Source organism: Somniosus microcephalus, chromosome 6, assembly GCF_052327205.1.
Source record: "Somniosus microcephalus isolate GS21.2 chromosome 6, FLI_Smic_1.0, whole genome shotgun sequence".
Classification (NCBI taxonomy): domain Eukaryota; kingdom Metazoa; phylum Chordata; class Chondrichthyes; order Squaliformes; family Somniosidae; genus Somniosus; species Somniosus microcephalus.
Window position 1 is genome coordinate 63,159,875 of NC_140992.1, and position 17,120 is coordinate 63,176,994.

Sequence of the window (17,120 nt, forward strand, 5' to 3'; positions counted from 1 at the left end):
TTAAAGTCTATGCAGGTGTATTTATTATTTACTGCTGCTCTGCATTACAGGGAATCCACATTATAGCCTCTTTTCCAACACTGAATTCATGTACTCATGGATACGTACAACTGCCACACCTGACAGCTAAATTGCAAGATTCGTTTTCAGGTCTCACAGGGCAATTTTTTTCTCTCTTAACTAATTTTAACAAAAAACATAAACACTGGTGCAATGAGTCAGAAGGTTGTGGGCTCAAGTTCCACTCCAGAGACTTGAGCACAAAAATCTAGGCTGACACTCCAGTGCAGTGCTGAGGGAGTGTTATATTGTTGGAGGTGCTGTCTTTTAGATGAGATGTTAAACTGAGGCCCTGTCCTCTCTCTCTCAACTGGACGTAAAAGATCCCATGGCACTATTCGAAGATGAGCAGGGGAGCTATCCCCGGTGTCCTGGACAATATTTTTCCCTCAAGCAACCATGCTAAAAAAACGTTATCTGGTCATTATCACTTTGCTGCCTGTGGGAGCTTGCACTGCTCAAATTGGCTGGCACATTTCCTACATTACAACAGGGCCTATCAAAGTAATTCATCAGCTGTGAAGTGCTTTGGGATGTCCTAAGGTCGTGAACGGCACTATATAAATGCAAGTCTTTCTTTCAATGCCACTAATGGACAATTCATCTGTTTGTGGTGCTGCTCCAAGTATTGTTGCTATCCAAAATTAGGGAATATCTCAGCAATCAGCCTTCTTTTAAGGAGGCAATCGAAGCCCTGTATTTCCATATACACCTAACTACATACACTTCAGTAATGACTACTAGCAGTAACAGCAGAGACAAGTAAAGCGTTACCAAATTGGTGGCACCCCTATGGCACAGTGCAATCTTGATTATATCAACCCATGCATCTACAAACAACCCTATGGTGGTATCTATAAACTGGTAAAAAGAATGCAACTGATGCCAGAAAATAATGCACATTATTGCATGGATCACAAACAAGGAAGATGGTCACATATGCTTTCATTCTGAGGGAGACATGACACAGCATTTAGATTGAAACAGTTGGCGGTGTTGATCATGGTCACATTTTGGGATTTCAGACTATGTTGCCATGAGGGACCTTGGTGTATTTATATGTTAAAAATGATGCTATTGAGTAAAATTTAGCTCTTGATTAAATCCCCTGATTAAATTTACAGGACAACTGGGACAGCAGATTCCAAACAGCATTGCTGGAGACAATAAAGATAATTTGACATTCTAGTTATTGTTCACATTCAGTGCTGCTGTGGCAATGCTATTCAACTGATAATGGAGTCAGGCTTTTTAAAAGAGAGAAAACTGTGAAACCTTGAGGCAGAAAGGCAGCAAAGTGCTGCAAGAAGGATGGAATACTGGAGAGAGGTGTTAGAAAATTAGCTTTTAAGTCGGGCAAAACCACACACTGGTGTAGAGTAGCCGTGTCATTATTTTATATCATTACACAAAGACAAGTTGTATTGATGAAAATAATTGAATCTGATTGTAACTGTTGTTCTGTATGCTTAACTGATGGGAAATAAAACAGCTCAGTGATTCAAATCAAGTCTCATCTCACCAAGTGTTTGTTCAGTTCGCCTTGAGAAAAATTGAAGAAATTTACAGACAAAAGAAATGAGTATCTAGTCCAGATCACAAGGGGATACTATTGTTACATCCCTGGGTTATGCTATCATACAAGTAGATATAGCGCGAAAAGTAAAACGCTCAGACCACTTAAGGGAGCAACTGACACCACTGAACCCAAGACGAGATCTACAACAGACCTGATTTCAACAATTATCTTTTAAAATGAAACATGTTAATCAAGGAGTCTAAAAATGAAAGTGAATTATTTGTGTACTGTTTATCATCCATGTGCACCAAATACCCACAAATTCATCTCACTAATGATTCACCGCTACATTAAAGAAACAAATGCTTCACAAGTTCACATATGGTGAGCCACGTGCACAGAATCAGACTCTGGTCTTTTAGCTTTCAGAGTGCGAGAAATCTTCTTACCTTAGCTACAGTTTCGTGAAGATTAAAGGAGGGATCTAAGGTCTCTGCCATCAATGCATCGTGAACGAGAAGTGCTTCAGATAGAAATCCTGGCCCCTATGAAAAAGCAGAAACAAATACAGCTGAGGTGGTGCAATTAATGTGCTTTGTTAGCATTTGCACATAATTTGGATGCTCCATTATATACTTCTCCAAACATGGAAGGTGCTTTATAGATAGTGATAGAGAACGTTCAATAGTTTTAGAGGGTATGTCAAAAGTTTTAAGGAGGATTAATTTTTTTTTATTAGTTCAAGGCATGTGGGCATCGCTGCCAAAGCTAGCATTTATTGCCCATCCCTAATTGCCCTTGAGTGGCTTGCTAGGCCATTTCAGAGGGCAGTTAAGAGTCAACCACATTGCTGTGGGTCTGGAGTCACATAAGGCCAGACCAGGTAAGGATGGTAGATTTTCTTCCCGAAAGGACATTAGTGAACCAGATGGGTCTTTACGACAATCCAGTAGTTTCATGGTCACCATACTAGCTTTTTAGTGCAGATTTTTATTTAATAACTGAATTTAAATTTCCCAGCCGCCGTGGTGGGATTTGAACTCTTGCCACCGGATTATTAGCCCAGACCGCTGGATTATTAGTCCAGTAACATTACCACTATGCTGCTGTTCCCTCGATACAATTACTGTGAGGAATAACATAGTCTGTTTTCCAAGCAGAATGGAAAGTGAAAGATAAAGAAAACTTAAATGTAAAGCCATTCTTTTTCTCTGATTTGACAACCTAAAGTGTATACTTGCATAACATTTCCTAAAAATAACATAACCTACTCTGTTTTCAAAAAGGCACTTCTTCATAAAAGTGCTGCAAGACATGGAAATTAGAGTAATTTAGAAACAAATTGAAAGCTCTATTTAGATGTCATACTTATTGAGGCACTGCTTTTTATGGAAAAACTCAGATTTTTGTACTCTGGTTCCAGAAGTCTACCATTTGATGGCAGTCTGGTATGTAAATGTAGCCATCTAGAATTTTTCTTGTATTTGAAATATTTTTGTCAAGTTCTGCAGTTACAGGCTAAGCAGATTGGACAGCATTTGAAGAGAAAGGAAGGTAGGGGTAACCTTATCAGGTCTTATGACCCTTTGTCAATTCTGACGAAGGGGGCGCAGGGAACAAATAGAAGAAAGAATTACATTTCTAAAGCGCCTTTCACGACCATCGGACGTCCCAAAGCGCTTTACAGCCAATGAAGTACTTTTTGACGTGTAGTCACTGTTGTAATGTAGTAAACGCGGTAGCCAATTTGTGCACAGCAGGCTCCCACAAACAATGACCAGATAATCTGTTTTAGTTGATTGAGGGATATATACTCGCCAGGACACCAGGGATAACTCCCCTGCTTGTCTTTGAAATAGTGCCATGGGATCTTTTACATCCACCTGAGAGGACAGACGTGGCCTCAGTTTAACGTCTCATTCAAAAGATGGCACCTCTGACAATGCAGCACTCCCTCAGCACTGCACTGGAGTGTAGGCCTAGATTTTTGTGCTCAAGTCTCTGGTGTGGGACTTGAACCCATAACCTTCTGACTCAGAGGCGAGAGTGCTACCAACTGAGCCACAACTGACATTCTGACACAACTGACAAATAGGCCTGAGGTGCACGTAATATTGGGCCTCGGGACTCACTGCCGGCGGGCTGTGTATCCCCAGGTAGCTCGCCAGAGAAGAGGACTTGAAGACTGGGCCACTATGACACCAGCAGGGGCTCCTCAGGTAACTCCACAAAGGGGACCAGCAATGGGGGCGACCGGGAAGGGTGGGAAATTGTCGGCAGCAATCAGGAAGCGTGAGTACACGGGGGGGGGGGGGGAGCTGTGGCTGGCAGCAGCCCACGTGGTTTGCATGTGGAGATGGTCGACCCGGCCTCCACATTTGGGTAAGTATATTTTAAGCACTTACCTTGTTTGTGGCGGCCCGCAGTAGTTCCTTTAAATACTGTCTGTTAGGCCGCACATAGACCTGATTTTACTGAATGTAGCCAGCCCAGTGCCTCAGGGCAACCCAATATTGAAGACTATGCCTCACCGGGCATTAGGCCCGTTATTTGAATTTGCAAAGGGCCTAACACCTGTTTCAGGCGTGGGACCATGCACGAATATGGTGGGAGGCGCACTTCCAGCTTGTAATACCAGCCAAAGGAGGCATCTGAAAGGGGACCTTATAGACATATACAAGATAGTTAAGGGTGTGGAAAAGGTTAATCTGGAATACTTGTTTAAATTAAATTGAGAGAACACGACAAGGGGATAAAGGTAAATTTAGGACTGATACATGGAATGGATTTCCAGTTAAAGTGATGGAGATGATAAACCCTGGAACCTTTTAGAAACAATTCAATGTTGCAATAGGGAAAGTAGCACTTTTCTGGACAAATAATCTAAGATTGGCCTCATCCGTAATTGTCTTGTGATCGTTGGCTGGAAAACAGCAACTGAAAATGGTGTGGGTTTAACTTGTAAGCAACACTGAGCCCAAGTCCAAAATCCTTTGATGTTTTTCTGGGGAAGGGTTGGTCAGGCCAGAAACACCAATAGCGTATTTCGCAATATATTATTTTGCGGTTCCATAACCAAATATCTAATTGTAATTCATTGTCCATTGTTTTTACATTAAGCAATAAACTTTATCCATATGGCAAAAAGATTGTAGTACAGGAAACTTTGGTTTATCTGGAGGTTGTGTGTCCGGAATACTCGCTCTAACGGCAAAAATCAGGAGCCGTTTTCTATAAGTTTTTTAGTTCTCGTTGCTTTTTTTTTTCCCAGTCAGGCACTGCAAGGCCTGTAGCTATAGCAACAGCTTCAGCTAGAGACGCTTGCAGCTGCAGCCGACTGTTTTGAAGCTGTTGCTAAGCAACAGGGTTTGTTGATTCACACGAAGCTTTTCAGTTCCGTATGTTTCAACATTAACGCTGGTATGGCCGGCACTTCTGATGGTACGGCACCAGCTCGGTCCCGTCAGTGCCGGATATCAGAAAGTTTCCTGTATTGCCCATGTGAAATCTTGAATAGACTCAATGGGCTCGATTTTAACTCAGGTGCGGGCTGTTGTCGTGTTATCCGAATTTCGTGTTTCCCACACGAATCTAAATGGATGTGGGAGATTGATGCAATTTTAACTCAATTGGCCAATTGATTTCCAACGTGTGGGAAGCCTTTGCAAAGGGGTTTTTCATGACTGAAAGTCCCCTCCGATGACATCATCATTGCTGCTGCATTTAAGGTCCACAGCAAGCCTTGCTTCTTCTGCAGGCTTCCAAGCTTCCTCCATTTGGTGTCAGAGGGACCTGCAGGAAAGATGACAAGCGGGAGGCCCAGATCAGCTCCTCGTTTCGATGAGGTGGCCCTGCAGGCATTGGTGAATGGGGCTAGGGCCAACAGGGAGGTCCTGTTCCCTTCATCAGGGAGGAAGAGGCCTCCCACTCAGACCAAGGTTGTGTGGATGCAGGTGGCTGAGGAGGTCAACTCCTTGGGAGTCACCCGCAGAACCTGGATACAGTGCAGGGAAAGATTTCATGACCTTCAGCGCACTGGAAAAGTGAGTATGAATTTCCCATCACCCTCAATCTGATCCCCATTGCCTTTCCTCACCAGCACTCAGCTTTAGCAATCTCTTCCTCCACATCCCACTTGACACTGACATCCAGGCACCCTTACCCATTCCCTCTCTCTCTACGCTCACATTCACATAACTATTCCACCATGCAGCCCTCACACTCCCTATCACTCTGATGCTTTGAACACAACTGACAACACACAGGGAGGGCCCTTGGTCTTGCAACCTCACTCCATCTTTATCTCCTTCTAAATATCTATGCTATGCAATCTCTACACTCACTCAACCTCCACTTGTCTCCCTCATTGCAGGAAGAGAGCTCACAACAAAAGAGAGCGAGCCAGGACAGGAAGAGGGACAGCCTCAATATCCCACCTGACCCCCTGGGAGGAGGCCGTCCTGGAAATTATGGGCATTGAGGATGATTCGCGTGTGGGGGACGGACAGACGGGTGCAACACAGCAAGCTGGTGACAGAAAAGTTTCCAATCTCTCTCTTTGACATTGCATGAGTCGCTGATAATGATTGTGAAGTTGTAACCGATGCATTTATGAGCATCTGCAATAAGCTATGTGCATGTAGCCTTTGCATCACATCTCTGACTCTTTCCTTTACTCCCCAACAGGACCATCACAAGCATCCGTCCCCCCAAGCCAGGAAGAAGAGGCTGAGCAGCCAGACTCCTCAGAGGAAGCTGCAACCTCTGAGGGCGCAGCGTCAGCAGAATTCTGCGCACCCAGCACCAGCGCAGACACTCACACCTCGGTGGGACCTTCGGGACATAGAGTAGTGTTGTCACCTGGTGTATCACAGCTCACAAGTGAGCATCAGCAGATTGTGGAGACAGGGACAGCAGTGGAGAGTCCTAGTTGGAGGGCGCAGGGCTCTGCCAGCTCAGCTCAGCAGCATGTCGACCCTCTGCCTCTGGGGCCATCCATAAGATCAGAGGTGATGGAACTCCAGGCACAGATGCAGGAGTCTCTGGCAGGTTTTGTCTCTAGGGTCGCTGCGAGTGTGGAGCGAATGGAGGAGTCCATAGCGAACATGAGCAGAGCCTTTGCGGAGTCATTGGCGCATGAACGCATCACCACGGAAAGGATGGCTACCTCCGTGGTAAAGCTGGCTACCATAGAGGAGAGGATGGCTATGGTAGAGGAGAGTGTTGTGTATGTACCTTTAAGAGAAGAACTGGTTCTATACTGCAGTACCGGCAGTGACCACCCCTGTATATAAAGCCATAGCAGGCTTCTGTACATCAGTCTTAAGTTACCCTCTGTTCAGCTGCAAGCACGAGCAGAGGGAGCAGCCAGACTTTGGAGAGTGGATTAAAGTGGTGGTCCCCTGACCAGGAAGAGGAGGAGAACGTTGGACCACCACCACCAACTCCACCATCATTACATCAACTGAGGTGCCTGGAGAGAGAGGACAGAGGAGGAGAAGGAGAAAGGAGGCCTACATCAACATCAACCAGGGGAGAGGCCTTTCTATCACTGCCTCCCCAAATTGGCCTCCACTTCAGGAGAGGGAGAGAGGGGAGAGAAACCAACTGCTTGAAAGGAGGGAAGAAAACTTCATCCGGAACATCTACAGGTGGGTGTTATTTGGGGCACTCTCCCAAGACTTTGTATTTTAGGTGGGGGGAGAAAAGAAGAAGCAAGGCCGGATCATCAAGGGGTGTAGTGTGTGTGTGTGCTCTTGTTAAAAGCTAGGCCACACACACCACTAATTAGCATCCCTTCTATTGCCTGCCCTGGGAGAGCTTGGAGCTGCCCAAGGTGAAGTCCTTAATTTAATTTAATTACATCGTTAAGACCTGTTGCAGGACTAAGCCTGGGCTTCTCCAGCTTTTCCAGGTGAAGACGTCTTCTCCCCCTGCCAGAAGACCACCATCACCAAAGACTTTTTCCATCGGAGAGTGCAACCCTGCCAACACCCACCCACCATCCTGAGTGGCAACACTGCCCTTTGCGGCCTCCCTCCTTCCCACCCCCCCACCTCTCTCTCTCTCTCTCTCTCTCTCTTTGTCTCTCTCTGCCTGTCTTTCTAAGGCACCTTAGTTTCATCTATTTTATTAATTGCCAATTGAGCAGAGGGGAGAGGCCACTCTCCCAATTTAAATCAATAAGGAGAGAGGTGTGTCCTCATTTTAATCAGCTCCCTCTGCTCAATAGAGGACAAAAAAAATATATATACACCGAGGCCATTAACACCTTCAGGCCTGTGACTTGGGGTGAGTGTAGCCCTTAAAAAAAGCACCCCAGAATGGCGACTGCGTCTTCGCCGGTGGCGGGGCCAGCCGGGACCTATGCGAGAGTGGTAGCCACGGCCACAGCTGCTCCCGCTGTTCCTGCTGCCCCGTCACCTTTTCGATTAATAACAAAAAAGCTTGGGGTGAAGAGCTACACTCACCCCACTATGACCATCGAGGCCTGCGTCAAGGCCATGGCTGGGGTTGTCGGCCCCTCAGCCATCGTCGCGGCCTCGAAAATGTATGGGAAGGCTGTGTTCTTCCTGGGGTCGGAGCGGGCGGTGTCCCTGGCTGTCGCCAAGGGGCTCACCGTGGGCGGGACCTTCCTGCCGGTGGATCCTCTCGAGGCCACCGCGCAGAGGATCATTATTTCCAACGTCCCGCCCTATGTTCCTGGTGAGCTCCTCCTTCCCCATTTGCGACAACTTGGGGAGGTGAGGTCGGGGATCACGCCCATCCCGCTCGGCTTCCGGGAGGCCAGCCTTCGCCACGTCTTCTCCTTCCGGCGCCAGCTGTTTATCCAGCTGGCGCGGGAGGAGGACACTGAAGGGGCGTTCGTCGTCCTCCACGAGGGGACCGCCTACCGCGCCTTTTGGACGTCGGACGGTGTGAGGTGCCATGCCTGCAGGGAGGTGGGGCACATCAGGAGGAACTGCCCTGCCTCCAAGGCCGCCGGATCATCTCGTGCGGCCGAGGCTGGCGCCGCCGCCGCCGCCGCCCTTCCCCCCGGATCTGCCCGCGCGTCAAGTACGTCTGATGCGCGGTTGACGTCGGGGGCCGATGCCACCAAGGCCTCCGGCGGGGGGGAGGGAGCGTGTCCGGCCGGAAAGAAGGCGCGGGGAAAAAAGAAGCACCTTAGGGCAGGTCCCCCCGTGGATGGTGAGCCCTTGCCCCTTGAGCCCCTTACACCCGCGCTCCTCGCGGAGTTGATCAGGGCAGATGTGAGCGGGAGGGGCCCCGTGCCCGAGCCTGTGGCCGCAACCGCCGCAGCGGTAATGCCAATACCTGCGGCCGGGCTCGGGCCCGAGGAACCCGACAAATCTGCTCCGCCGGAGGGAGTCGAGGAGGAGGCCTTTGCAGACATGGAGGTCTCCCTCGCTCCCTCCGTGCTAAAAAGAAGGCGCGACCCCCTGGATGAGGAGGAGGACCGGGAGGAGGAAGGTCCCTCCGAGCAGGGGGAGTCGTCGCCCGCCGCGGGTACTGCGCCCCCCCGCCCCCCCAGCGCTGTCGTCATCACCAGCGATCGGCAGGGGTCGCCTGTCCCTCGGGAGGCTGAGGCAGATGTGTCTGTCCAGCACGTGCCTCCCGGGGATGGGGATGAGACCCTGCCCGTGGGGGGGGTTGCGGAACAACCCGCGGCAGTAATTGAAGTTGACCTTTTATCGGTGTCGTTACCCCTCGCCGGGTCGGGCAGCCTGGGGGCTGGGTCGGGCGAGCTCGAGGATAATGAGCTCGCCCAATGCGACCCGGACGTCTCCCAGGGGATGCTCGTCCTGGTAGAGCTTTTAATTCAAAACCCCCCGTCCGCTGGGTCGGAGGTTGGTGGCGGGGAGGAGGATGGCACCCTGGCTGCGTCTCTGGTGCCGGATGTACTGGAGGAGCTGGAAATTGTTCTCTCCCCAGTTTCTCCGGTCGTTCCGGCGTCTGAGGCGGAGGGAAGCTCTGAACCGCCGCCGTCTTCTGGCCCGGCACCCCTAGAGGAGCCCAGGGAGAAATCCTCTGCCGCCGATCCTGGGGGTGGGATCCGGGCGGAGGCGGGGCTGGCTGGCGTGGACGAGTCGTTCGCTTCGCACTGCGCGGCGGACGGGTCGGCCGCGGCTAACGACCCCCTGGAGGAGGATGGGGACTCGGTGATGGGCACGGAGGACGATTCGGACTCCAGCGCCGACGTGGCGATGGATGACCTCGTGCCCCTTGCCGAGTCTCCCCTCATTTCCGTAAGGGAACTCCGGGATTTTATGGCCACGTGCCTGGGTCAGCGCAATAAGGTCCGGCTGGCCCTCGACAGGTGGTTGGAGCTGGCGCTGCTCATCGATTCCGTCCGCGCCGCCGTTAAGATCTTGGGCGCGGACGAGGGTGTGAACCCGCTCGAGCTGCGTCGGCTCACAACGTTTCTCACTGGGCTGCTGAGGAAGTGGCGGCGGACCAGCGGCTGCGCTTCCTCGCCCCGTTAGGTGTAGGTAGAGGTTGCACTATGCTTCTGACATGAAGATAACCATAGCCAGCCTCAACATCAACGGCAGCAGGGAGGCGCGCCGCAGATTCAATAACTTCTCGGTCCTTCGGGACGGGAAGTATGCGGTGTGCTTCCTGCAAGAAACCCACACCGTTCCGGGAGACGAAGCCACGTGGCTCCTGGAGTGGCAAGGAGGGGTCAGCATGAGTCACCTCTCCAACAATTCCAGCGGGGTGGCTATCTTGCTGGCCCCGCATTTTCAGCCGGAGATCTTGGGGGTCAAGGAGCACGTGCTGGGCCGCTTGCTCCATGTCACTGTTCGCCTGGGGGGCGTGCCGCTCCATCTAGTGAACGTGTACGCCCCTCAGACCAGTGCGCAGCAAGTGCGCTTCTTCGAAGAAGTGTCCGCTCTCTTGGGCTCCATCGACGTGGGCGAGTGCGTCATCCTCGGGGGGGATTTTAACTGCACCCTCGAGGCGAGGGACCGTTCGGGTCCCCCGCGAAGCCCGGCGGCGATGGAGAAGTTGAGGGACCTGGTTGGGTCCTTCGACTTGGTGGACGTCTGGCGAAATCTCCACCCCGACTCTAGCGCCTTCACTAGCGTGAGGTCTGGGGGAGGAAGGTCCAGAATCGACCGCCTCTACATTTCCCGGGCGTTCGTCTCCTGCGTTCCGGCAGCTTCCATGCGGCCGGTGCCGTGCACGGACCACCACCTGGTGTGGGCGGAGCTCGCTCCGCTGCGCGCGCGGGGGGGGGGTCCGTGTACTGGCATTTTAACAACCTGCTGCTGGAGGACGCACGGTTCCGGGATTCGTTTCGTCGATTCTGGGCCGACTGGAGAAGGAAGCAGGGGGGCTTCCCCTCCTTGAGGCTATGGTGGGATGTGGGCAAGGCTCACATCCGTCTCTTCTGTCAGGAGTACGCGAAGGGGTCGACCAAGAGGCGGGAGGCCCGGGTCGGGCGGTTGGAGAAGGAGGTGCTCGACCTGGAGTCCCGTCTCGGTCAGGTCATCGAGGACCCGGCCCTGCGGAAGGTGTACGAAGAGAAGGGCGGCGCGCTGAAGGACCTGCAGCTCGTCGGGTCCCGAGGCGCGTACGTGAGGTCGCGGATCCAGCTCCTGCGGGACCTGGACCGCGGCTCCCCCTTCTTCTACTCGCTGGAAAAAAGACGGGGGGTCCGTAAGCAGCTCTTGGGGCTGCTGGCCGACGACGGATCTCTGGTCTCGGATCCGGAGGGAATCAGCGCGGAGACCCGCGCCTATTACGGGGCTCTGTTCTCTCCGGATCCGTCCAGTGAGGATGCGCGCAGAGTTTTGTGGGAGGACCTGACGAAGGTTGGCCCGGAGGGCGCCGAAAACTTGGACGCTCCGCTAAGTCTGGCGGAGCTGACCGGCGCCCTCCGCCAGCTCTCTAGGGGAAAGTCCCCGGGGCTGGACGGGCTGACCGTGGAGTTCCACAGGGCGTTCTGGGACGTCTTGGGGGGCGACTACGCGCGGGTCCTGGGGGAAAGTTTGGCGACCGGGGAGATGCCCCTCTCTTGGCGCAGGGCGGTCATTGTCCTGCTGCCTAAGAAGGGCGATCTCCGCCTCCTTAAGAACTGGCGCCCGGTCTCCCTCCTCAGCACGGACTATAAAATCTTTGCCAGGGCCATGTCTGCTCGCCTTGGCACCGTGCTGGCCCACATGATCCACCCCGACCAGTCCTACACGGTCCCGGGCCGGACCATCCACGATAACATCCATCTGGTCCGGGACCTGGTCCACCACTCCCAGAGGGCTGGTCTGTCGGTCGCCTTCCTTTCCCTGGATCAGGAGAAGGCGTTCGACAGGGTGGATCACGAGTATCTCTTCGGGACTCTGCGCGCATTCGGGTTCGGGACGCATTTCGTCGCCCGGATCCGACTTCTGTACGCCGCCGCGGAGTGTCTGATTAAAGTTAACGGGTCCTTGACGGCGCCCCTTCGCTTCGGGAGGGGGGTGCGTCAGGGATGCCCCATGTCCGGTCAGTTATATGCCATTTGCGTGGAGCCTTTCCTGCGCCTCTTGCGGAAGAGGTTGACGGGACTGGCTCTGCAAGGGCCGGGCGTGGAGGTGGTCCTCTCGGCTTACGCCGATGACGTGCTCCTCACGGTCACGGATCCCGCTGACTTGCGGAGGATGCGGGAATGCCAGCAGATTTACTCAGACGCATCCTCCGCCAAGATCAACTGGGAGAAATGTTCCGGACTCCTGGTGGGTCAGTGGCGGGTGGACTCCCTGCCGGAGGAGTTCAGGCCTTTCGCCTGGAGCACCACGCACCTCCTCTATTTGGGAGTCTACCTTAGCCCTGCCGAGGACGCTTGGCCGGCGAACTGGCAAGAGCTGGAGGCCAAAGTCACCGCTCGCCTAGGACGCTGGACAGGACTGCTCCGAGTGTTGTCCTACAGGGGTCGAGCGCTGGTCATAAACCAGCTGGTGGCCGCCATGTTGTGGTACCGGTTGGTCACTTTGATCCCTCCCCCTGCGTTTGTCGCCAAGATTCAGAAGAAGCTCATCGACTTCTTCTGGGACAAAAGGAAGCACTGGGTCTCTGCCGCGGTTCTGTGTCTCCCGCTTAGGGAGGGCGGTCAGGCGCTGGTGTGCCTTCGCACCCAGGCTGCGACTTTCCGTCTTCAGACGCTGCAGAGATACCTGTACGTCGAGAATCCTCCGAGATGGTGTGCGCTGGCGACGTTTTTCTTCCGCCAGCTGCATGGCCTCAATTACGACACGCAGCTCCTGTTTGCGAAAGTGGGCAGCAGGCGTGCCGGCCTGCGGGAGCTGCCTGTCTTCTACCAGGAACTACTATGGGTTTGGAACTACGTCGCTTCCAGGCGGAGCTCTCCCCCGTCAGGAGCGGCGGCTCTCCTTCGGGAGCCGCTGCTCAGGAATCCGCACCTCCACGAACACGGGTTCGGGCGGCTGGCGGAGGGTAGGGCTGTGGCTGGCAAGGTGACCAGAGTCGGGGACCTGCTCGATGGCGGAGGAGCGGGCTGGATGGCGCCGGAGGAGCTGGCGCGGCGCCTGTCCTGGGCCAACGTCCGGCTCGCGGTCGAAACCATCGAATCGGTAAAAGCGGCACTGGGACCCGACTCCACTAGGTGTATCGAGGCGGCTCAAGCACGTGGGGCGATCCCGTCCGAGCTTACCCCCGTTCGGACGGAATTCCTCATCGGCGCCCGGCCCCGAAACTCCCCTCGGGAACCGGCGCCTCACAACTTGAGCCGTCTCGAGGAAATACCCTCCGTGCCTTTTCATTCCGCGCGGAGGGGTTTCCTGTACGGGCTGCTCCTGCACACTCTCCACTTTGCCATCTTCGTCTACCGTCCGGACACGCCTTGGCGTGGCGTTTTGCCGACCGGCGGTAGCGGAGGTCCCCAATGGAGGGCTCTCTATGCGGGAGTCCTCCCTTGTTCCATCGGGGACTTGGCCTGGAGGGTGTTGCACGGAGCGGTCCCGTGCAATAAGGTTTTAAGTAGGTTCACGGACTCCCAGGCCGCCTGCATTTTTTGCGGCCTGGAGGAGTCCGTGTTTCACGTTTATATGGATTATGAGAGGTTGCAGCCCCTCTTTCACTACTTGAAGGGGCTGCTCCTCGATTTTTGGTTGCACTTCAGTCCCACGCTCTTGATCTACGGTCACCCGATGCGGAGGGGAGCGGACAGGTTGGAGGACCTCCTTGTGGGCCTGCTCCTGGGCCTGGCTAAAAGAGCCATCAATTGGTCCAGGCAGCGGGCGGTCGAGGGGGTCGTCCAGCCGGATTGCCTGCATCTCTTCCGCGGCCATGTTCGCGCCCGGGTGGCCCTGGAGATGGAGCACGCGGTGTCCGCCGGTGCGCTTGAGTATTTCCGCGACCGGTGGGCGCCGCGGGGACTGGAGTGCATCATCAACACGGAAAACCAAATTTTAATTTGATTTGTTAAGCTTTAGTTGAACTTTTGTTTATTTACAGTCGAATTGGGTTTTTTTTGGGTCCAAATAAAAGAGTACCCTCTGTTCAAGTAAATACCTGTTTTATTGTTCTCCTACACTCCGTGTATTATTTATACTCGGACACTACAGAGAGGAGGGCTACGGCCATGGCGGAGCTTAGTCGCCAGGATATGGAAAACATGGTCATTGTTCAGAATAGAATGACATCTCTTGAGGAGCAATGGGCATCTATTGAACAGGGGAAACCAGACCTTCGTGGAAGTCCTTCTGAGTAGGACTGCCATTGCAGATACGGGTCCCCATGGCCCCCCTGATGTGCAGCAAGGTGCTCTCCAGCCACTTGCAGGCGCTGAGGAGGACCTAACCCATGAGAGGGAGGTTGGTGGCAGACCTCAAGGAAGTGGAGGTTCCTCTCCAAGCGCTCACACTTCTATGCCACTGCAGAGCCCCCGGTCAGAGCCCCACCGGAGTCCACACCCAACTGAGATAGACGTCTCAACTCCTGCACAGCCGCAGGAACAGCAGACTGTTGACGAGCCCTCACAGGCTCGCAACCCCAGAGGATGCCCGCCAAAGGTGTCGAGACAGGAGCAGCAGCAAAGTGAGCAAGGGGCCTCCACATCTGCTGAAGCCACAGGGGAAGCACTACGTAGGAGTACGCGTAAGAGGAAGATAAAGCACAAGTAGTCACAAGGGTAGTCACTTTGGGTGGAATTTTGTGTTTAGTGTAAAAATGCCATCATGTCGTAATTGTGCATAAAACTTCTGATGGCAAATGTTGCAGTTATGGCGTCTGTCATTTCGCTATTGGGACTTCCATATTGAGGCCTTAGGAATACTTGCAACTGTCAGTATGGTGGTCAGAGTGCTAGGAATCCTCGAGTCCTTGGCCATTGTCAATGCTCTGGTAAGAAGCTGCGAGGCAAAAGTGTTTGATTGACTAGGCTAAGCAAATCTGGACAGGATCCCGGGCAGCAATGTTCTCGCGTAATGCTGCCGCTGCTTGATGGGCCTCTGCAGGATGTTCGTTTTCGCCCTCCTCCTCCTCTTCATCTGAGGAGGATATGTGAGGAGCCACTTGGTCCTCAGGAATCTGCAAGCCACGACGCTGTGCCATGTTGTGAAGTGCACAGCAAACCATAACGATTCTGGAGACCCTGGCTGCTGAGTACTGCAGGGCTCCACCTGATCTATTCAGGCATCTGAAGCGTATCTTCAGCAAACCGATGGTTTGCTCGATAATGGATCTGGTGGAAATGTGGCTGGAGTTGTGGCGCTCCTCAGCTTCGTTGGCTGGCCTCCTCAACGGCGTCATTAGCCACATCCTCAGGGGATAGCCCTTGTCTCCAAGTAGCCATCCGTTAAGTTGGTCTGGCAGACTGAATAGTGGAAGCACACTCGACTGGCACAATATGAAGGAGTCATGGCAACTGCCAGGGTACATGGCACAAAGATGAAAAATGTCCTTCTTGTGGTCACACACCAGCTGAACGTTGAGAGAGTGGAAGCCCTTGCGGTTGACAAAAATACCTGGATTGCGATGGGGTGCCTTAAGGGCCACATGTGTGCAGTCAACGACACCCTGCACCCTTGGAAAGCCTGCCAGGTGAGCTAATCCAACCGATCGTGCTGTGACACTTGCTCGATCCTTGGTGAAATGGATGTGATTGTGCGCGAAGGCAAAGAGGGCATCGGTTACCTGCGTGATGCAAGTGTGTGTGGCTGCCTGGGAGTTGCCACCGATGTCTGCTGCTGATCCCTGGAATGAGCCTGAGGCAAAAAAGTTGAGTGCGGTGGTGACTTTGATGGCCACTGGTAACGCTTGTCCACCTGGTCGTCTGGGCAGCAGGTCTTGCTGTAGCATTACGCAGATGTCAGTCACTACCTCTCGCGAAAGTCGGAGGCGCCTTTGGCACTGCTGTTCAGACATGTTGAGATAGGTGACCCTGCGTCTGTAGACCCCGTTTGGGGGGTATCTCCTGTGCCGACAGGCTTCCAGGCGCTGGCCCCTTCTGGCCTGTGCAGCTTCAGGTGGGTGAGCAGCAGCCTGGCGCTCCTGCTGCTGTTGCTGGTGCTGCTGTTATTCCTGGTTCTGCTGCTGCCGTGGCTGGTGTTTGAGCTCCTCTAATGCCCAGATGGGAAGGAAATAAATGGCTCCCATGCTTCTGGTATATGCCTCCGTTGAGGAAGCACTGAGTGAAGGTGGCGAGAGGGGTTTCCCAGGAGGCCACACTGGAGATGGGTGTGAGGCTCGAACCTTCTGCAGGTGTGGTTGAGCCTTGTAAAAGTTGCCCCAGACCTGAGACCACTAAGTCCTGCCACCGGCAAATGATGGCTGATCAAATCTCCTCTTTAATGGTTGATAATCCGTGATTCCCACCAGGCGTGTTTTACGTGGGAAAAGGGTTAAATTTGCAAGGGCCTGTTAAAATAGGATTATAGAGGCCATTTAGTTGTAATTAAGCACCTTAAAGACCAGTCCCGCCTGTTGGATGTGGGACGGAATCGGGACCATCAGACATGCCCGAGTTAAAATTGCTCGGAGTCGGGAACCAGGCGCGGGGGGGGGGGGGTCCCGCCCACCAGTTTTTGCGATTTTAACCCCCTGCACGTCTCCAAGCCTGAATCCACGGCTCAATGAAAATCGAGCCCAATGATTTTACACTTGTAAGATCTACTAACATTGCATATGTGCTCATGATCTATGATCATGTATTTATTTTCTCATTTACTGAGAATCACTACGTATTCTCCTAAAAAATCAACTACAAATGAAAAACGCTAATTGAATTTACCTGCAAGTTTAGTCACAAGGCTTTTCAGCATTTCAAATATGACAAATACAGCTGTTGGAAGCCATAATATTACGTGATAATTGATAGAAAACATATTAATTATCCTAAGTTCTTCATTAACTATGCTAAGACACAATTTTACTATTTGTAAACGTCTTTGGAAAATAAATACAAGTTTCTGGAAGATGAGAAATGGTAGATATTAAAACACCCTTTTAGTAGTTAAAAAAATAAATAGTAATCTCGTTACCTGCATAACTATGTGAACTGTGCTTTTGCTGAAATGTAACTTTGATTACTGTTTTCTTTGCT

At 52.6% G+C, this 17,120-nt stretch overlaps 1 protein-coding gene across 2 annotated transcripts in view; it reads right to left on the minus strand.

Annotated features, from left to right (window-relative positions):
- naaladl2 (N-acetylated alpha-linked acidic dipeptidase like 2) overlaps positions 1 to 17,120 on the minus strand; it is a 1,153,361-nt gene that overhangs the window by 157,462 nt on the left and 978,779 nt on the right. For both annotated transcript variants that reach the window (XM_085990293.1, XM_085990292.1), the window contains one exon: positions 2,029 to 2,124. In XM_085990293.1, coding sequence (XP_085846419.1) covers positions 2,029 to 2,124 — 96 coding nt within the window. The remainder of the gene's footprint in view (positions 1 to 2,028; positions 2,125 to 17,120) is intronic.